We start from the raw sequence: 22,786 nt of genomic DNA, 5'->3' as shown, positions 1-22,786 counted from the left end.
TTTGGTCATCCTTAAAAATACAGTGAGTGACCACAAGGTTCCAGCCTCAAAATGTAAACTGTCAAAAGAAGTGTTGATGGGGTCCTGAAATCATTATTAGATTTTTTAAAGTTTTGGGAATAACAGAAGGAAACAAATGCTATTCATTTCCTTAGGCATGACCTGGTGTCAACATGTAGGGTTCACTTCAGTTTGAAGAACTTAAGTGTATCAGTAGATGCCCAGATGTCCAAATTCATTTCATCCTCCTCATATGTATTTGTTTTCAGCAGTCCTTAACTATTTATTCGAAATACTTATCTTTTCAAAAATACATTTTAGAGACAGGGTCTCACTCTGTTGCTCAGGCTGGAGGGCGTAGCACAATCACAGCTCACTGCAGCTCACTGAGCTCAAGCAATCTTCCCACCTCAGCCTCCCAAGTAGCTGGGACTGACTACAGGCATGCACCATCACACTCAGCTAATTTTTTATTTTTTGTAGAGATGAGGGTCTCACTATGTTGCCCAGGCTGGTTTTTTTTTTTTTTTTTTTTTTTGAGGCAGAGTCTCGTTCTATCACCCAGGCTGGAGTGCAGTGACCTGATCTCGGTTCAGTGCAGCCTCTACCTCCTGCGTTCAAACGATTCTCATGCCTCAGCCTCCTGAGGAGCTGGGACCACAGGCCACAACACCACACCTGGCTAATTTTTTTTGTATTTTTAGTAGAGATGGGGTTTCACCATGTTGGTCAAGCTGGTCTCGATCTCCTGACCTCAAGTGATCTGCCCGCCTTGGCCTCCCAAAGTGCTGGAATTACAGGCGTGAGCCACTGCATCCAGCTACCCAGCCTGGTCCTGAACTCCTGGGCTCAAGCAATCCTCCAGGCTGCAGTTTCCCAAAGCGCTGGGATTACAAGCGTGAGACATCACACCTGGCAATATTTTATCTTTCATACACTTAGATTTTTCTTCTTTTTGTTTAGAATTTGACATTTTTTCATTTGCTTCTCTTCCTATACCGATTTATTATCTTTTTTTTTTTTTTCTTCCAAACTGACTTCCCTATGGAGGCTAAGATGCCATGGAATTGCATAAAATCCTCACTTGCTCTTGTTATGATGTAAATACATATTCACCAGAATACCTGATACAGGCCAGGCGTGGTGGCTCACGCCTGTAATCCCAGCACTTTGGGAAACAGAGGCAGGCAGATCACGAGGTCAAGAGATCGAGACCATCCTGGCTAACACGGTGAAACCCCGTCTCTACTAAAAATACAAAAATTTAGCCGGGCGTGGTGGTGGGCGTCTGTAGTTCCAGCTACTCGGGAGGCTGAGGCAGGAAAATGGCATGAAACCGGGAGGCAGAGCTTGCAGTGAGCCAAGATAGCACCACTGCACTCCAGCCTGGGACACAGCGAGACTCCGTCTAAAAAAATACCTGATACAATTTTTTTTTTTTTTTGAGAGAGTCTCACTCTGTCGCCCTGGCTGGAATGCAGTGGCGCAATCTTGAGTCACTGCAAACCTCCGCCTCCCAGGCTCAAGAGATTCTCGTGCCTCAGCCTCCTGAGTAGCTGGGACCACAGGTATACACTACCACAACCGGCTCATTTTTTGTATTTTTAGTAGAGATGGGGGTGGTTTAACTCTATTGGCCAGGCTGGTCTCGAACTCCCGACCTCAAGTGATCCATGTGGCCACCTCAGCCTCCCAAAGTTCATGTGAAAGGCATGAGCCATCACACCCAGCCACCTGATCTAACTTCAAACCACACATTAGAGTGGAGCAGCCATTCTCAAAGTATGGTATAAGGAATCCCTGACACACTTTCAGGAGGCCCAAGAAGTTAAGACTATTTTCCTAATAACACTAAGATGTTATTTGCCTTTTCTGCTGTGTTGTATTTGCACTGGTAGAGCAAAGGCAATGATGAGTAAAGCTGCTGGTCCTTAGCATGAAGCAACGCAGTGGCACTGAACTGTACTAGTAGTCACTGTATTCTTCTCTGGCATTTGCAGCGAAAAATTATGCAAACTGTTTAAAAATATCCTAATCTCAATCCTTCAGTATACATCCTTTTATGATCCGTATGAAGAAAAGGGAAGTATGCATAAAGCACTTCTGCTACCTATCCTGGTTGTCTGCTCAAAAAGCACTGTGCAGTTGTTTGAGTTGCAAGACGAACCAGTCAAGCACCGTTTCTACCTGAAAAACTACAAGCAAAATGTAGTTACTTAAAAGCTTGAGTATCTGGCAGATATTTTCTCAAAAAGGAATAAAATGAGTCTGTCACTTCAGGTAAAACGATTTTCCTGAAGTATCTGTTGCCAAATGTCTAAATTTGAGCTTTTAAGTAAAAATTAGTATTTTGAAAAACTTCTATTACCAATGAGCTTTGACAGCCTCCCAATCCTCGTGGATAAACATCCTTTCCGAGTATAAGAGAATTAATGGATTCTTTTTTTGTAACAAGTACAAAAAAAATTCACTGATATGATTTCAGATTCCACATTGAAACTAGACTTTAAAAAAACTACCACTTGGTGTTACAGCTCTTTTAGAATTTGTCCAGCAGGTGGTTTTCCGGTCTTTACCAATAAGCCTCCACCCCCGCACCTCTGCAAAAAAGCTACCACTTGTAGCTGGGTGCAGTGACTCACGCCTATAATCCCAACACTTTGGGGAGGCCAAGGCACAAGGATCACTTGAAGCCCAGGAGTTCAAGACCAGTCTGCACAACATAGTGAGATCCTGTCTCAATTTAAATTTAAAAAGGAATTTTTTTTTAACTACCACTTGTCATATTTTGATGTAGTACCAAAGAATAGCTGTAATTATTTACTCCTTCCTTTTCTAACTACATATCCATATGTGGCTGGATTTTCTTCATATACTTCAATCAAAACAATACATGACAACAAACTGAATGCAGTAGTAGTTACCAGTTCCCAGTTGCCTCTTAGGCCAAAGAAACTTACAAAAATGAAAAACAGTTCTCTTTTATAAGAGTGTTTTAGGGCCGGATGCAGTGGCTCATACCTCTAATCCCAGTAGTTTGGGAGGCTGAGGTGGGCGGATCACTTGAGGTCAGGGGTTTGAGAACAGCCTGGAAAACATGGTGAAACCTGGTCTCTACTAAAAATACAAAAACTAGTCAGGCGTGGTGGCGCATGCCTGTAGTCCCAGCTACTCAGGAGGCTGAGGCAGGAGAATCGCTTGAACCCAGAAGCAGAGGCTGCAGTGAGCTGAGATTGCATCACTGCACTCCAGCCTGGGCGACAGAGCAAGACTCTGTCTCAAAAAAAGAGTTTTTTATTTAAAATTTTATGTTAACATGTAATGGTTTTTTTTTTTTTATAAAACCTCTATCATTCCAGGAGGCTGAGGCAGGAGAATTGCTTGAACCCAGGAGGTGGAGGTTGCAGTGAGACGAGATTGCACCATTGAACTCCACCTTGAGCAACAATAGCTAACCTCCATCTCAAAAACAAAACAAAACAAACCTCTATCATTCCTTATAACTGCTACAAAATACACCACAGAATATATCGTTAGGGCTGGGCACAGTGGCTCACGCCTGTAATCACAACACCTTGGGAGGCTGAGGCAAGCAGATGATTTGAGGTTAGGAGCTCGAGACCAGCCTGGCCAACGTGGTGAAACCCTGTCCTACTAAAAATACAAAAATTAGCCTGGTATGGTGGCAGGCACCTATAATCTCAGCTACTCAGGAGGCCAAGGCAGGAGAATCACTTGAACACGGGAGGCAGAGGCTGCAGTGAGCCAAGATTACACCACTGCACTCCAGCCTGGGCGACAGAGCAAGAAAAAAAAAAAAAGGAATATATGGTTAGAATAGGGTATGTTTTCTTTTTTCCTTTTTTGTTTTGTTTTGTTTTTTGAGATGGAGTCTCCCCCTGTCGCCAAGGCTGGAGCACAGTGGCGTGATATCAGCTCACTGCAAGACCCGCCTCCTGGGTCCACGCCATTCTCTTGCCTCAGCCTCCTGAGTGGCTGGGACTACAGGCGCCCACCACCACACCCAGCTAATTTTTTGTGTTTTTAGTAGGGATGGGGTTTCACCATGTTAGCCAGGATGGTCTCAATCTCCTAACCTCGTGATCCGCCTGCCTCGGCCTCCCCAAGTGCTGGAATTACAGGCGTGAGCCACCACACCTGGCCAGAATAGGGTATGTTTTCTTTTGATGGCCATTTAGGTTATTTCCTATTTTTAACTATTAAACAATATGGAAAAAACACGTCTTTTTGCCAAGTATGTCTTTGTAATAGAATACTACAAGTGAAATTGCTGTTATGGAGAAAGGCATTAAACATGCCTCAAAGTTACAAATAGTTGAACATTATTTTAAAGTGCTTATTCTTTCCCTTTAAACATGGGTTCCACCAGGCGTGGTGGCTCATGCCTGTAATCCTAACACTCTGGGAGGCTGAGACGGGTGAATCACGAGGTCAGGAGTTCAAGACCAGCCTGGCCAACATGGTGAAACCCGATCTCTATTAAAAATACAAAAAATTAGCTGGGCAAGTGGCGGGCACCTGTAATCCCAGCTACTTGGGAGGCTGAGGCAGGAGAATCGCTTGAACCTGGGAGGTGGAGGTTGCAGTGAGCCAAGATCGTGCCATTGCACTCCAGCCCGGGCAACAGTGCGAGACTCATGTCAAAAAAAAAAAAAGGGGGGGGCGGGGGGTGGGGCCGGGCGCAGTGGCTCACATCTATAATCCCAGCACTTTGGGAGGCCGAGGCAGGCAGATAACGAGGTCAGGAGATCGAGACCATCCTGGCCAACATGGTGAAACCCCATCTCTACTAAAAATACAAAAATTAGCTGGGCATGGTGGCACACACCTGTAGTCCCAGCTACTCTGGAGGCTGAGGCACGAGAATCCCTTACCCAGTAGGCGGAGGTTGTAGCAAGCAGAAGATTGCAGTGAGCCGAGATCGCGCCACTGCACTTCAGCCTGGGTGACACAGCGAGACTCTGTCTCAAACAAACAAACAAACAAACAAAAAACAAATAAACATGGGTTCTTGCTGTGTTACCCAGGATGGTCTCCCAAAGTGCTGGAATTACAAGCATGAGCCAAGCACCTCGGCCTTAAAGCACTTTTAAACAAGAAGAAAAAAGGAAGGACTCTCAGTATTGTCTTCCTTTACAAAAATTCCCCTTCTACAACTCAAAGATAGGTAATTGCAAAATGTCCCAAATGGTAAAATTAGAGCTAGAGATCTTTTTTTGCTCGAAAAGTAGACAATAGTGTTAGTTTCAGATTATCTGTATGATACTGTTAAAATGTGACGTGTAATATAGTATAACCTAAGAATTCTGTGTTTTACAGACTCCCACCTACTAGAGACCCTTTCTACCAATTCCTGCTTGGCGATTTGGATGGAGCTCTTTTACAATATTGTACAATATTGCTGATTAAAACTGTGCTTACAGATTACACAGAGCCATGAGGACTGGGTTGTTTTCCATGACACTTAGTTGAAAGGTATTCTCATTTTAAGTTCTAACAGATACTGCCAAATAGTGTGCCAAGAAGTCTTTGCCAATTTACTCTTTAGCTATATGAGTGGCCATGCCTCCACAACCTTGCCAACACCAGATACAGCCAATCTTATTCATTTTTCTCCAACCTCATAGGCAGAAAATGTCATTATAGTTGGCACTTCCCTAATAACTAGTTAGACTAGGGTGTTTTTTTGTTGTTGTTCTTTGAAATAGGATCTCACTCTATCGCCCAGCTTGGAATGCAGTGGTGCAAACCTGGGCTCAAGCCATCCCCCCGCCTCAGCCCCCCAGTTAGCTGGGACTACAGGCACGCACCACCATGCCTGGCTAATTTTTGTTATTTTTTGCAGGGACGTGGTTTCGCCATGTTGCCCCGGCTGGTCTCAAACTCCTGAGCTCAAGCGATTCATCCACCTCGGTCTCCCCAAGTGCTGGGATTACAGGCATGAACCACCATGCCCCGCCTAGATTGGGTATCCTTTTGTACACAGATTGACTTTTAGCTATGCCCTTCTGAACTGCCACTTCTCATCCTTCGTTTTTAAACTGTTTCTACCTCTTTGGAATTAGGAATTCATCTCCTGGTCTATTATTTCCTTTAAGTATGATCTCTCCTAAGATAATTCCATAACTAAACACATTTTAGGGATTCTAAGATCCATGCACCTAGATATAAAGCACCAATTATTAACTTATTCACAGTGCATAACCTGTATTTTACAAAGAAATGTGAAACACTTCTATGTCTCTGTATATATGAAACATAAACCATAAACCACGGGGTCATACAGGAATAGACACATCCATCCCTCATTTTCCACTGCCACATGGTAAATACACAAACTTATTAGTGAGACAATATCACTTTAGTACCAGATAATCCAAGAAGTCCTTTACAGACATTATCATTTAATTCCCAACAACTCTCTGCAATAGGTCTTATTACCCTCATTTACAGATTTTAAAAACAGAAATCTCAGAGTTTAATCAGTTTGCACAAGATCACAGGGCTAAGCAAAGATTCCTACTGAGGCCTGTGTAGCTCCAAGCAAGATGCCACTGGCCCACCCTACCAGTGTGCTGTACTGCCGTCCCCAACTTTAGGTAGTAGTACGTGCACACAGAAGTGTCTATCACATTTTTCTCCAAAGGTTCATTACATCACTTGGGATGTCTTTAACAAAAATCATATAATACCAGAAGCTTTAACCAGCACCATTGATTGTCTTGCCATAGCTAACCTCAAAAAAATAACATGGGCTCAGTCAACCTTATTATAAGATTCCTAGTTCTGTATCACAATTTGCCTTAATTACCCTGTCAGAGGATACCCTAAGAACAGCTGAACAGCTGTGAACTCCATGAAATGTTGTGGGAGCATAGCCAGTCCCATGCTTATGAAGTACTGAAGAGGCAAAAAAAAGTTCAATGGGGTCTCTGGTGAGCATTTTCCAAAATTAACCTAGGCATCAGCTTCCATGATAATCCCAAATCAGCATTTGCTAAATGGCATGAACTAAACTACTTAGCTCCTAAAGTTAAACACATGAAGAACGAGAATAATGTAGTCACTCCATCACGCACACAGGCTGCTCTAGCTGCCCTCTCCGCTCAGCCTCAATCACCATCCTGCCTCACACTCCAGCCTCTTTAATCTCAAATAGCTTGTAGTTCCCACACACACCCCAGGATGTTCCACACTTACATGACGTGGCTCCTGCTGTCCCTTCTGCCTCTTCCCTCCTGGGTGTACACGGTTATTAGCCTCTGCCTATTTTCACATCCCTCTCTGAATGTATTTCTCACTGGTAACAACCAGGCTAAGCCTAATAATGCCCCCTCCTCCTATGTTTCTGGGGCATCTCACATATACCCTATGACATATTCACTTCTCTTTACTTGGAGAGATTTTAACCCACCTTTAGGATCACTGCCACAGTGAGCCACCATTACTGTTGAAAAATAAAGACTGTCACCCAGGAAATCAGACAGAACAAAGTGAAAGTCACTGTACTCCATGTCTTTCTTCAGGACAAGGGTCTTACTACTTTTTTTTTTTTTTTTGGAGACGGAGTCTCCCTCTGTTGCCCAGACTGGAGTGCAGTGGCATGATCTCGACTCACTGCAAGCTCCGCCTCCCGGGTTCACGCCATTCTCCTGCCTCAGCCTCCTGAGTAGCTGGGACTACAGGCGCCCGCCACAACGCCCGGCTAATTTTTTGTATTTTTAGTAGAGACGGGGTTTCACTGTATTAGCCAGGATAGTCTCAATCTCCTGATCTCGTGATCCACCGGCCTCGGACTCCGAAAGGGCTGGGATTACAGGCATAAGCCACTGCGCCCGGCCGGGTCTTACTCTTCTTTCTAGCCCCTGAAACCTAGCATAGAATCAACTATGAGCACAGGCACTTAATCTATGCTTGTTAAACTAAAAATTTACATAAGATATTAAGTCATTTCAGAAACTCAAAAAATGCAAAAATAGGTAAACTCGCATACAAGAAATACAGAAACTAAAAATTTCAACTGCACTTAACTCTCCAAAGAAAAAGCAAGAGCTTCTCCATTTTTTGCAAAACCAGCTGGGAAAAAAAAAAAAAAAGACCTCTGGGGAGAGCTCAGTCACTTTTCAACCAGCATTTTTTTGTTGTTGTTTTTTAACCACTATTACCACAGGTTCTCTTAACTAGATTCTCTCATTATCTGCCCTGCTAGGACCAAAAGCTGAGTAGCACCTTCTTTTGGAAGCTAATTCTTAATCAAATTCCTCCTCAAAATGTGGACCTTCTTGAAGTTTCCTCCGCAAGAAACTACTGCTAGTTTCTGAAGTAGGATGCAAAATTTAAGGTGCTAAGTACGGGAGAGCATGAGTCCTAGACATCTTAGCTATAAGGTATCAGAACTTCATTTTTACAGCTTTTTACTTAATTTTTACATACAAGGGGCACAAATGAAATGGGCAAAGACTTGTCAGAGTTAGCACATCCATGGTAGAAGAGTGTGTTCCTACAATTATATAGTCCTCCATGTTTGATGAGACAGTTCTTACTCAAATGGTCTCACTGCACACTTCATTGAAAGAAGCTCTTTGCTGGCAAACTTATAACTAATCATGTCAAACATAAGAAATTTAGTTTTGAGGCCAGGTGCAGTGAGTGGCTCACACTCGTAATCCCAGCACTTTGGGAGGCCGCGGCGAGGGGATCATGAGGTCAAGAGATGGAGACCATCCTGGCCAACCAACATGGTGAACCCCGTCTCTACTAAAAATACAAAAATTAGCTGGGCGTAGTGGCACACGCCCGTAGTCGCAGCTACTCGGGAGGCTGAGGCAGGAGAATCCCTTGAACCCGGGAGGCAGAGGTTGCAATGAGCCAAGATCACGCCACTGCACTCCAGCCCAGTCGACAGAGCAAGACTCCGTCTCAAAAAACGAAAACAAAAAGAAGAAATTTAGTTTTAGGTTTTTCAGAGAGCTTTCAAATTTAAATGTCCACATCTTTTGACATAACAATTCCCAGTTTAAGAATTTACGTTATAAAAATTCTCAACCTGGATGCGGTGACTCACTCAGATACTCCCAGCACTTTGGGAGGCTAAGGCAGGAGGATCACTTGAGGTCAGGAGTTCGAGACCAGCCTGGCCAACATGGCAAAACTCCGTCTCTACCAAAAAATACAAAAATTAGCCGGGCATGGTGCCACACACCTGTAATCCCAGCTGCTCAGGAGGCTGAAGCATGAGAATCCCTTGAACCCGGCAGGCGGAGGTTTCAGTGAGCAGAGATCGCACCACTGCACTCGAGCCTGGGCGAGACCAAGACCCTGTCTCAAAAAAAAAAAAAAATTAAAAACTTCTCAACAAGAAGTCTGATGGCATACACGTAGGTACACTTGAATAAAGTTACTATGAAAAGGATGGCTAAATTATTGCACACCTATGCTGAACAATGCATCTGTTGGTTAAAAAAGAGAACTATTTGTATCTACATTGAAGATTCTTCAGGATACATTATTTAGTAAAAGCACAAATTATAAACAGTATGATTTCATTATTATATTCAAAGATGTTTGTGGACACATGCATAGAGCTTCTAGAAAATATATTCAGCAACCAGTGTAAGCAAGCCCTGAGAACTACTAGAGAGAGGATTGAAAAACATTTTTCACATTTTATGTATTTTGAATTAATCTGAATGTGCACACATGTAAAAATTATCAACCTGTTTAATATTTATACAATCTGTTGTATCTATGTTGTATCTGAACAAAAAAGGTAATACATGCTCATTGTAAATTAAAAACACACCACCCACAGATTATTACTTGAGTCCACATCCCAAAAGAGAACAAAGATCTTCCATGTTTCTGTTATCACCATCAAATCTATTTACATCCATCCAGCTTCCCCATCTGAATCTCAAGAAGAAAAATACAACGGCTTCCACTGGAATGACTACTGGGTGACACTGTATTCATCCTTTACACACATTGTCCAACAGGATCCTATGAAGCATCATTTCCGTTCTAACCTCCCAAGACCTCAAATTCCTCATCCTCAAGCTACATCATGCATTTAGTAAGTGGAGCTGGAAATCAAGCCCAGATCTAGACCTCATATCCCACAAAACAAGCCCAGATCTAGACCTCATATCCCACATCCTCCTGGCTTTTCCCTTCAGTTCAACAAGGACACATATGGCAAGCAACCAGTCTCCCCATCGAGAGGTTTCAGCACAGTTTCTCCTTCCTACTCTCCTGTTCCTCAGCAATATCTCACATTCAAGACATTTTTTTCTGCAAGTCAGGGTCATACCAAACTTGATAACAAGCTGAGACAGACAGACACCGTGGACTCCACTCCAGATACCTCTACCTCTTGCAATCTAAGAACACATCCCCAGGAACCACAATCAGCCTCCTGAGACAAAGCCGTGACATCTACCTCTCCATGCCCTCTGCCCTAACCTCGTATCTCCTTAGGCCCCTCTCCAACTTCTCCGCAATCCACTTATATTAACATGAAGCTACTAAAAAACAAATTGAAACAAAAAAAGTCTCATTTTTCTGTCTTAAAACAGGATATCCATGTTTTTATTCTATAATAAGCCCTGGGGCGCAGACTACCTGTATACTAGAGTCTTTTTCCTAAAGAAAGAAGATAAATCAACCCTTCAAAAAAGCCAAACAAGATTTCTGTACTTAGAGAAGGCAAGAAATAGGACATCTCTGCTCTGACTTGCCACTGCCAACATGATTGGGCTCCTGTGCAAGCTACTTTGAGGATTTGGACAACTTAAATGGGAAGGATGATGTCAGGCAGAGTTGCAGCACCTGGCAATGGGTTCCCGTGATTATCTGGAGGACCTCGGGCAGGTTGCTTTTCCCAGGGTTCTATGGAGAATCCTTTGGTAAAGCATCTATTGTGCTATCTCATTTTTATTAGTTTTCCTTTCTTTTAATATTTAAATACATCCTGGAAGTAGTACTCTATTGATCAAAGGACTTGCATAGACAGCAGAAAAGTCTCGAAAGGAGTTATTCAGAACAAGTCCCCTATCTCAAAATCAACTGATCTAACATATCACCCAGTTTTTGATTAATAGTTTTGGTCACTATTGTGACCAAAGACAGGATTCATAATTGGGGAAGCATGCTACTTTACCAAGGCCCAGATTTTTTTAAATGTAAAAATGAGGGAATTTAGCTCCTCCCAAAAGATTTCTTGTATTTCTTTTAGCAAAAGTTTTATGAACAAAATGGAAGGAATACTTAATTTATGCTAGTGTCCTAAAATAACCAGATAAAGGTATTTTAAACCTGGCTCATGATATCCATGAATGTTTTGGCCAACAGTTTCAACCTCTGCTTGTCAAATCACGCATTTAGACCACCATATAGAAGAACTGGACTTGGGGCCAGGTGCGGTGACTCACGCCTGTAATTCCAGCACTTTGGGAGGCCGAGGTGGGCAAATCACAAGGTCAGGAGTTCAAGACCAGCCTGGCCAACATGGTGAAACCCCATCTCTACTAAAAATACAAAAATTAGCCGGGTGTGGTGGTGTGCGCCTGTAATCTCAGTTACTAGGGAGGCTGAGGCAGGAGAATCACTTGAACCTGGGAGGAGGAGGTTGCAGTGAGCTGAGATCGTACCATTGCACTTCAGCCTGGGCAACAGAGTGAGATTCTGACTCAAAAAGAAGAAGAAGAAGAACTGGACTTGGTCTACACTCTTTTGGAACCTAAGATAGGTTCAGACAATTTCCCCAATGTTATGTTAATAAGAAAGCAGAATGAATTTGTAAGAAAGTGAAGGCCGGGCACAGTAGTTCACGTCTGTAATCCCAGCACTTTGGGAGGCCGAAGTGGGAGGACTGCTTGAGCCAAGGAGTTCAAGACTAACGTGAGTAACACAGCAAGACATCGTCTCTACTAAAAATTAAAAAAAAAATTAGCCAGGTGAGGAGGCATGTGCCTGTAGTCTACACCTGTGATCATTGCACTCCAGCCTGGGCAACAGTGCAAGACCCTGTCTCAAAAAAAAAAAAAAGTGAGTTCACACTCACCAGAAATGTTAAAAAAGTGCAAGAGTAGATCAACTGGCCAGGAGCAGTGGCTCACATCTGTAGTCCCAGCACTTTGGGAGGCTGAGGTGGGCAGATTACCTGAAGTCATGAGTTCGAGACCAGCCTGGCTAACATGGTGAAACCCTGTCTCTACTAAATATACAAAAAAATCAGCCAGGCGTGGTGGCAGGTGCCTGTAATCCCAGCTACTCAGGAGGCTGAAGCAGGAGAATCACTTGAACTCAGGAGGCAGAGGTTGCAAGTGAGCCAAGATCACCACTGCACTCCAGCCTGGGCGACAAGAGTGAAACTCCATCTCAAAAAAAGAGTAGATCAGTCGTCATTTGTCACAAATAAGCCTTGTCCATTGAGTCAGAGGATCTACTAAGGAGATTCTTCCATCTCCAACAGATACATAAGTACTCAGATACTTCTAGAAACTAAGAAAATGCCAGGCACAGTGGCTCACGCCTGTAATCCCAGCACTTTGGGAGGCCGAGACAGGCGGATCACCTGAGGTCAGGGGTTCAAGACCATTCTGGCCAACATGGTGAAACCCTGCCTCTACCAAAAACTACAAAAATCAACTGGGCATGGTGGTGCGCACCTGTAGTCTCAGCTACTTGGGAGGCTGTGGCAGGAGGATCTCTTGAATCCGGGAGGCGGAGGCTGCAGTGAGCCAAGATCGCACCAGCCTGGCAACAGAGCAAGACCCTATCTCAAAAAAATAAATAAAAAAGTAAGAAAATGAACAAAAATTGAGTAAATGAATTCTGAAAGAAAGGTTATATCCCAGGTTGCTCCAAAATTTGTAAATCGTTCTCCTTCTATTTACAGCAGAGCTAGAAGGCCGAGATTTAACACCACCCCCACTCACTTATTCATCCATCTACATCACTCTCAGTGGTATTCTACACAGCTGATTACACCCTCCTTCTCCACAGGCTTTCTTCATTTATCTCCCAGAAACAGTTTGCCCTGCTTGCTTTCTTCTCCTTTACTGTCCTTCCTCACCCTCCTTTGCTGGTCTTTCCTTCATCCTACAGCCATAGGCTCAGTCCCTTGATGATCATGTCCAATTCCATGGTTTCAAATGCCACAAGCTAATGAAGTCCCCAAATGTCACTTCTATGTCCTATCTCCCCGAGCTCCAAATTGATATATCTGCCTACTAACCTTCTTCACTTAAATTTCTAGTAAGTATTAGAAACACCATATCAAAACCAAAGTTCCTGTTTTCTACCCAAGAATCTGCTCCTCTCCCAATATTCTCCATTTTGGTAAATGGCACCATCTTCCACCCAGTTGCTCTGGCCAAAAAATCTTGTCATTCTTCACTTTTCTGATATTCCTCAGCTAATCCATCAGCAAATCCTGTTGGCTGTTCCTTACAGCTATACAGAGAATAGCCACTACTCATTACACCTCCAAAGCTAGTAACATCATCTCCTGCCAGAATATTACAACTGTGCTAAATGCAATTTTCAGGTATTTTCTGTTGCAAGCATTTTGAAACCACTACTCTACCCTTCCTTCAATTTGTGGAAGATGACATACAAAGATAGCCACCATCAATTCCTCTCTCTTGGTACATGCATGCCACTCTACCAACTAAAGATGGAGTCTATTTCCATATCTCCCCTGAATCTGAGCTGCCCTGATGACTTGCCCTAATCAATAGAATGTGACAGAAGTAATGTGCCAATTCTGAACCCAGCCTTTAAGAAGACTAGCAGCTTCCATTTTCACTTAGGGTAAGATCAGTCAACTCTGCTAGGAAAAAAAAAACCTCCAGCTTCTTCTGAACAATAAGATATCATTTGGAGAAAGGTTACAAGGACGGCCAGTTACATCAGCAAAGTTTCCCTGGTCCTTTTAGCCCAGTTTAGTAATGGACCTGAGTGACACATGTGGATCAGAAACCACCGCCTAACAGCACAGAATGAGAAAGAATAAATTGTTCTGAGCCACTAAGTTTTGGGGTGGTTTGTTCATGCAGCAATAGATAACTGATACACCATGACCACAATAGGATCAGCTCCCTTAACAACTAATGATAATGCAATAATGCCAGACATTCTAAAGACAGGCTCCTTTCAAGCTTATAGTTCAATAGATTCCTCTAAGAATATTTCTTTTTTTTTTTTTTTTTTTTTTTTGAGACGGAGTCTTGCTCTGTAACCCAGGCTGGAGTGCAGTAGCGCGATCTCGGCTCACTGCAAGCTCCGCCTCCCAGGTTCACGCCATTCTCCTGCCTCAGCCTCCCGAGTAGCTGGGACTACAGGCGCCCGCCACCAAGCCCAGCTAATTTTTCTGTATTTTTAGTAGAGACGGGGTTTCACCGTGTTAGCCAGGATGGTCTCGATTTCCTGACCTCGTGATCCGCCTGCCTTGGCCTCCCAAAGTGCTGGGATTACAGGCGTGAGCCACCTCGCCTGGCCCAAGAGTATTTCTACAATAACTTTAAACTATTTCCTAATCAAGTTATATGGTCTCAGGATAATTCTCTAAAATATCTATAGTTTATGTACTATGTAGTCCCCTTCAGGGCAATAACATTCACAAAATATGTCAATATTTATAACTGTGTTTATTTACCAATACTGAATACTTGCCAAACAGCAATTTCAGACCATGATAAATTACACCCTTAATTTTAATGGAACACTCAAAACTATGTATGCTTGCCACCAGCCTTCAAGCAAAATTCTGGCAGTCCAAGCCAATTTGTAACATCAGATTTATGGAGCTGAGATCTTAACTAAGAATACCAATCCTACCCCTTGGTCATTGCTACCACACTGCCACCTCCTGTCTTATGACTCTGGAAGCTTGAATCAGAGGCAACAGTCGATAAAGGAAACTCAGCTAAGAATAGCACAGCTAACCATCTCGTCTTTCCGCCTCTCCTTCCTCCCAGACCAAACCAACCACCAGAGTTACTGAATGGATAACTCACACCTTCCAAAAATTCGTTATTGCTAGAAAAGTTGCTGCCTGGATGCTGCTAAAAACAAGTATAATGGAGTCACTTCAAATACATGAAGGTAGTTTGACAGCTTCACTTTAATACAAAATCCCAATCCTATAACCACACATTAACTTGTGTCGCTCATAATAGTTTCAAAGCATGGCAAAGATCATTTCCCCCTTGCTGACTGCATGAAAGAGGTACACAGGCAAAAACAACAGAGCTACAGAGAAAAATTTAAGTCAAGCTCCTTACAGGAAAAACCCCAGATCTCTGTAATTCCAAAAGATAGTTTTAAGCCTTAGCTGATAACCTATTTATTTTGAGCACAATGGCAAAACCTCAAAACAAAATACTATATACTCCTTGTAGTTTATCATAACGGCATCTGGCCTGAAAAGAGAATGTAACTGATCACACAAATCAAAAGGAAAGCCAGAAACAGAAGCCAAGATTCTCGATTTCCACTGCCTCCAGGCACACGTCATGTTTCCATAACATCTTCCTCAGGGTTACTGTGGACAGCCATACAGCAGAAGCTACTTATCAACATGCATCTAATTTTTTTAAACTCTTATTAAAACCAAAATAAGAAATCTTTCAAGATCTCTGAATTTGTTTTGAGAAAATATGGAATTAGGAAAAAAAATCTTTTCAGCTACAACCACTTAGGCAATCCCATGCTGATCTTAAACTGAGCACTCCAAAGATAACCTAGTTTATAATTATTTAACCAGCCAAAAAAGTTTCCTAACATTCAGAACCTCAAGTCTCTGCATGTGTGAGAAACTTTCCCGAATCACAAGATTCACCAAGCCACACACTGATAAGGAAGGAGTACCACTGCTATTCATACCTGTTTAAACGTTCTACGTTAAAAACAGCTTTTGTTGTCCTAAGACTTTGAAGTCGGAGGCAGCATTGAAGGGTCATGTGCCCTGGCTAATGGGCACGTTGCTGGTCATGACACTAGCCTATTCTATCCTTAACACCTATTAAAATGCAACACTAGCTTTTAAATAGCCACTTAAAGTAAGATTTAAAACCCCGATGACTTTTATAAGTTCTATCCAATTTACATTTTAAACACAAGACTAATATGGAAATAAGTTCTTTCTTTTTTGCATTCCCCCCACTTTTACTGTGATAAATACATATAAAATTTACCATCTTAATCACTTTTAAGAATACAATTCAATGGTGTTAAATACATTCATAGTGTTGGGCAACTATCACTGTTTTCTTTTTTTAAGGAAACAAACAAAAAAGAACGTTTGAGCTTAGGCACCACAGTCTGTTTTAAAAGATCTTACTCTAAATTAGCCAGGCATGGTGGCGCATGCCTGTAATGCCAGCTACTAGGACGGCTGAGGCAGAAGGATCGCTTGAACCTGGGAGGCAGAGGTTGCAGTGAGCCGAGATCGTGCCACTGCACTCCAGCCTGGGCAACACAGCGAGACTCCATCTCAAAAAAAAAAAATCCTACCCTGAAAGGAAGAAAAAAATAAAGGATCCTGCCTAGAAAAATATTAACTATAATATCCTATTATTTTTTCTCCTTTCTTCAAATGTATTTTTTGCTACACATAATCCTAAACAATGCCAACAGCTAAATCATGAGGAAGTTTAATAAAAATATGCTTAGGTTCTTCATCACATAGGAGGCAGCAACAACAAAAAAAAGGTTAGGTTCTAAAAAACTGAACATATGAAAAACTATTTTCATAATTTAAAAAAGTAATGGAAATTGAACTAAAACCACCATCCTCTCAGTTCCCCAGTGTCAGCAATTTTCCTCTTCCCTCTCCCATGCCCAACAGCCCACAACACAACAAAAAAGGACATCAGTGCTATTTACATAATCACATAGGGGCACAAACAAGGCCCCACAGGATACCAGCAGCTCTTCCAACCAAACTCAGCTACATTTCCAAGTACCAACTATTTTCCACACCCACCCTTACCTCCAAGGTGGAGGGAAAAAACTTGAGCCTATACTTCAGAGTCAAAGTCTTCATGTTCTGTATCTTTTGTATTTAGAATAGAAAGTGCAACACTATCACAGATATCCAATGCAATCTTCTCTTTAGTCCAGCTGCAGGAGACTTCAATGTCTGTAAAGTAACTGCTATAATCTTCCCCAACTGAGGGGTATCTGAATGCAGAAAAGCCACATTCCTTCCACATTCCCTTGAGACCTCAGTAATTGGGAGCTAAGCTTGGTCTGAACCAAATTCAACCTTACTCCTTCCTGAAAGGGTCCCCCCCAAGCTCCACTGGAAGTCAAAGCCAGGCCAGCCTGCCAAGCCTCCAATCACCTCCTGGGCCTGCTCCCCTGTTTAGTTAGCGCAAGCCCATTCATCCATCTCAGCGTGCATTCTCCATGTCAGGTTCCTGACATGCCTTGTATATCAAGTATAAAGGTCACTGCTGCACATGTGGGTGTGCCTGCCTCAGATGCCCACATGATGATGGGATGGAATGAAATGACTGCTAAGCAGAAAGAACTCCACCCTAAAGTTCAGCAGGCTTGGCAAGGATTGGTTTGTGGCATTCAACTATCAGAGCAACCCCCATCAGTCAGTACAACCTCTTGACCTTCCCTTAGGTGCTGGGTATGTGGTCACCCTGATGCCTTCTCTGCCCGCTTCCAGAGCCCATGAAAATGGTGGAACAGTCCAGATATGGGAAACTGCATCACAGCTCCAAGAGTCAGTTAAAATAATTGTAATATAGATTTCCAGAAGCAGAGAAAAAAGGTTTTTTGTTTTTTTTTTTGAGGTAGAGTTTCACGCTCTTGTTCAGGCTGGAGTGAAGTGGCACAATGGCTCACTGCAACCTCCACCTCCCCAGTTCAAGCAATTCTCCTACACCCGCTACCACGCCCAGCTAATTTTTGTATTTTTAGTAGAGATGGGGTTTCACCATGTTGACCAGGCTGGTCTCGAACTCCTGACCTCAGGCGATCCACCCACCTTGGCCTCCCAAAGTGCTGGGATTACAGGCGTGAGCCACTGCGCCCAGCCAAAGGCTCTACTTTTAAGACATTTCAACACAAGCAAGGAACATGATTGTTCTATCGGTAAAAAAAATCTCCAATGTTCTCATCCCTGTTTACTTTGTTAGTAAGATAGTACTATATCATTTAAAATCCTGAGCATGTTAATGAACTTGAAAATTTAATCTACATTGTTAATAAACTGAAGATAGATGGATAAATACTTGCTGTCACTGGTGACACCTTATGTGCTTTCCTAAAGAGGAACTCCTGTTTATTATAAAGTAACAAGTAACTAAGTATATATATGCTTTTGGACTAAGCAAAAGCTTTTAAGAATAAAACAGGCAGTTGTTACCAGGTAATGTTTTAAAATTAATCCCCTACACCTGGGGAGAAATTCCCATCAGTTAGCAAAAGAAAAGCAGCAGGGGAAGGCACAGTAATCTGTATTTACATGTAGCTCAATGAATTGTAAAAATCCAAAACATTTCATTTTTAAATTTAGAAACTCTCTCAAATGTTAAAATGCCAGTCCTTGAGGCACAACCATTTGCTTATTTATTCAACATTTTAACAAAATTAAGACATACTGACCAAACATAATAACAATTAGAATTTGTAAAATGGGCTTATGTTTTTTTCCTAACCAATTCAGGCTATGGCTTTAAGCTTCTTTTTAGGGGAATATGACTTCTCCCTCGATTTTCAATTCTTGTTAAACTAAGCTCAATTTATATGAAAATAATGTGACCCCTACCAAAATTCCCAACTACAACTAAATCTATCCGGTCACTCAAATCCCTTTCAATTATCTTAATGAAATTTAAGTATGAGAACAAGAAAAATCCAAACCAACTCATCCTTAAAAACAAGATTTATGAAAATGCTTTGCCTGGGAAGAGAGCTGAAATCTACACAGGCATACAGATGAGATGTTTTGTAGCCATCTATTTCTGCACAGCACCAGAGAAATGCATAGCAAACCCTCCTGCTCTCCAGCACACACTCTCTCAACAATATCTAACCAGATACACGCAGCCCTGATTTAAATTAACTTTCAGCTTATTGTTTGGCTCAGGTTGGGAGTTGGGGGGTTGGGAGAGGGGCAGGCAGAAACCCTAACCCCACCTTGCAAAATCCAGAAAGGCTTAGAGGCCCACCCCGGTGCGACTGGGAGGGAGCAGTGCCTTTCCAATTGCAGTTAGAGCCGGAACCTATGGTGTGAGTTGGCTGAAGGTTTTAAAAAACAAAACAAAACAAAAAAATAGAGCCGGAATCCGGCCTGCTCTAGCGAAAGGAAAGGAGTCTCCACTGCTCCATAAGGCTTCATAAGAAAAAGAAAAAGGGAAAAAGCCATCTCCAAAATGCTTCAGAGGCTAAAACAGTCTGCAAACATTCTGTAAAGCGACATACTACACACATGATCTCGGAGACGAGAAATCCCCCTCCTTAAGTAGTACAAATCTTCCTGTCTTCATCTTTTGGTGGTTGTAAGCAAAAATGTACCCAGGAGGAGTGGGGTGGAAAGCGGGGAGACAAAGGTGCTGATTGCAGGAACCTGTAGAACTTTGGAGTGACTCAAAGGCACTTCTGGGCCAAAGAGGCCCCAGCGTTTACGCACGCGTTCCAATACCCCTGGCGAGCTCACAGGGCAGAGGCAAATTCCTCTCCAGTCGGCCGCGCCCACGGCCTCCCAACCCCGGACAGAGAAGGAAAGGAGGGACCCCCGCGTGTCCGCAGCTGCTTTCGCCTCTCCTGCTCCTGGAGGGGTGGGGGAATCATCCGCTGCTTCCCAAGCCCTGCAGACCCCCCAAACTGCTTGTTGGGACCCATTTCCCGTGGGAGCAATTTGACCCGCTCGGACCGAGGACATTCAGCTGTGAGCTTTCGAGAGATTTTGTAACCAATAACCATAATCCCGCGGCAGAGGCCACAGAAAAGCTTTCAATTCCTACCCAGCATCATCAACACACACACCCCCGCCATAAACTTAAAAGCAAGGGGAAAAGACCGGAACACCACGCCACACGGCAGCTGGGTAAGCACCAGAGGACAAGAAGTTCTCAGCTGAGTCTCTCCACCCAATAACGGAGTGAGAACAGAAGCGGGGGAAACAGAAGCAGCAGCTCACCTTTGCCTTTTTGGGACCGAGTGCTCAACTTCTATGGGTTTCCCGTGCAGTTCTATTTTACCTGCGGACACACAAGAAGTGAGACGGTCGGCCGAGTTCAGCGGCTCTCCCTGCCCGAAAGACCCGCACAGCCCAAGCGGCGACACAAATGGCCTCCTGAGGCCCCCGAAGGGCCCCCGAGGCCCGGACGCGGCTCCAGGCGGAGAGAGAAGCCGACCCCCTCGAGCGGCGTGGGCATTTAACTCGCAAATGGTTGGGGAGCAGGGTCCGCTGGCGGGCCCACTACTTGGTTATCAGTCCAGTCCCCAAGCCTCCCCCACCCACCCCTGGGGGCCACCAACACTACGAGGCCCGCAAGAGGGACGCGGCCCACCACCCTCTCACCGCCCTGGACACGCTCCACAGGGCAGACTCGGGGCAGGGGGCTCCCCTGGCTTTCTTCAGGAGGGGGCGCCGTGGCCCTACCCTCTGCTTCAGCCCAGACCTGCAGGGAACACAGCGGTGGGCTTCGGGAAGACAGAGAGTGGCGGGAAAGGGTCGGGGACGGCAGGGGAGACCGAACGGGAGAACTGGCAGAGGCGCAGCTCGGCACAGGCTGAACCAGGCGCGAAGGGCGGCGAGGCGCCCGCACCACGTCTGAGTTGATTAAAAGGGAAGCCGAAAGGCACGGGGCTCCCATGGGGACCCCAACGCAGCCTTCCCCCTGGGAGTCCTGCTCCGCCCGGCACCGTCCCTCGCCCTGGCGGAGCCATACCCGGAGGCCGCAGCCCCGCGCCAGGGCCCGGAGAGCGGCGGGCGGCCGGTGCGTGGCGGCGACTCCCTTCCAAGCGACCAGCCGCCCCCGCCCACCTGCCCCTATCGCTCGTCGGACCAGGGGAGGTGGAACGGGGAAACCGGGCACACACTCTCTCCTCCCGCAGGGTGGGGAGGAAGCGCGGGGCCGCCTGTGCGAGGCACCAGCCCCGCGGTCTCACTCGGCAGCAGGGTCGAGGCCACTTTCCGTTCTCCACGGCCGGGGGTTTCAGGGCGCAGCACAGACAGCGCCGTAAATAACGACCGAGGAAAGCAGGAAGGAACGAGGCACAGGCGGGCATTCTAGCTCGGCCCCCGAGGCCCAGCGTGCCGGGGCCTGGAGCACGCGCCTGGGCCCGGGCGGGGCGCTGGGGGAGCGCGCCTCCCCCAGCCCCGCGCCCCCCTTAGCCAGCGCCGGGGCTTTCTTGACAGCGCGTCCGCCCTCACCCAGCAAACCCCGGCCGGGGAAGCAGAGCCGCGGGCCGGAGTGGGAGCCGTAGCTGAGGAGAGCCCCGGCCCCCACGCGCGTGGGTGTGGGCGCTCAGGCCTCACCCCCGCTCCCCCAGCGCGCCGGGCCTGGGGCCCGCGGAGCCACCCGGTGGGTCTGGGCGGGCGGTGCAGGGCTGGGGCGAGAGCCCGGGTGGGGCCAGGCCCGGGCCCACCTGAAAGCGCCTCGATGGCCTTGAGGGCCCAGCTCTCGTCCGGGCAGTCCACGAACGCGTAGCCAGTCTTCACCAGGAAGGGTCCCGACACCGGGATCTTGGCGTCCTTGAAGATACTTTCTAGGTCCGAGGGGGCGGCGTTCTCGCTGAGGTTTCCGATATACAGTTTGTTCATTGTGAAGAGTGGTTGTTTAAAAAAAAATAACGAGAAAAACGAAAAATTAAAACCACCCACGGTGATGGATGGATCCAGCTGGTTTTGTTCCCCTCGTCTTCTCGCCTTTAAAATACACAAACACAGTAAGAACCAAGCACAAGAACGAGGAGCGAAAAATCAGATCCGAGGCTTGTTTTTTCCTTGTCTAGATATGTTTTAAAAGAGAAAGAAAAGAAAAAGCCTAGCTACAACCCAAACGCATCCACCAGTCTTCCTAAGTCTTAGGAGGAGGCGGGATTAGCAAGAGAAAGGAGGAGGAGGAGGGGAAAAAACTACTTTTTGTCTCTTCCTTCCCAACCCCTTTGGCTTCGGCCAGCGGACTGTGAAAATATCACACTACGTGAGGCAGGCGCCGCCTCCCCATAAAAAACCCAGAAGGGTGACTGGCAGGAGGGAGGGGAGAGGAGGAGGAGGAGTAGGAGGGAGGAAGGCGCAGGAGGCGGAAAAAATCCGCTCCGAGTGTCCGGCTTTTTGAATGAGCCACGTGTTCAAACTACAAATCAACGTCTCACGTGAGGAATCCCAGAGCCTCAATTAGAGTGGGTTTCGGAGAAAAAAAAAAAGCGAGCGAGAGGAAGAGGGGGAGGGGAAACGAGATTGGGAGAGGGACTCTGAGAAGGGGGAGGAGGAAGAAGGAAAATGCTAAAGGAACCGCAGCCGGCACCAAGCGGGGCGCTGACGGTCACAACTCGAGTTTGTAAAGGGTTATCTGGTCTGGGCGGATCCTGGAAGGGAGGGCTGGAATATTGATTTTTTTTTTTTTAAATGAGGAAATGGGTAGAGGTACTAACAGGCAGTTCCTCAGCTCTAGTTACGGTAGTTTTAATCATTCGATTTTTCAAAATAGGTTATTAACAACAAAGCCAGAGTCACAATCACGAACTCGCCTGGTGGCTTTAATGGCATTAGAAGTGTAACCCCAGCAAAGCC

At 45.1% G+C, this 22,786-nt stretch overlaps 1 protein-coding gene and 1 non-coding gene across 2 annotated transcripts in view; one reads left to right on the top strand and one right to left on the bottom strand.

The window, feature by feature from the left end:
• Nucleotides 1-22,554, bottom strand: part of IGF2BP3 (insulin like growth factor 2 mRNA binding protein 3) — a 155,870-nt gene extending 133,316 nt beyond the window's left edge. Inside the window, exons 1-2 of the mRNA XM_054494847.2 lie at nt 21,640-22,554; nt 20,186-20,246 (exon numbers count right to left, since the gene is read on the bottom strand). Of these exons, the coding sequence (XP_054350822.1) occupies nt 20,186-20,246; nt 21,640-21,814 (236 nt within the window). The 5' untranslated portion in view covers nt 21,815-22,554. The remainder of the gene's footprint in view (nt 1-20,185; nt 20,247-21,639) is intronic.
• LOC129041810 (U7 small nuclear RNA) lies at nt 2,524-2,588 on the top strand. The gene has a single exon (XR_008503950.1). It is a non-coding gene; the product is annotated as a U7 small nuclear RNA (small nuclear RNA).
• Nucleotides 22,555-22,786: the final 232 nt, after the last annotated feature.

The sequence above is a fragment of the Pongo pygmaeus genome, chromosome 6 (assembly GCF_028885625.2).
Source record: "Pongo pygmaeus isolate AG05252 chromosome 6, NHGRI_mPonPyg2-v2.0_pri, whole genome shotgun sequence".
In the NCBI taxonomy this organism is placed as follows: Eukaryota; Metazoa; Chordata; class Mammalia; order Primates; family Hominidae; genus Pongo; species Pongo pygmaeus.
This window is presented reverse-complemented; position numbering and strand designations above follow the sequence as displayed.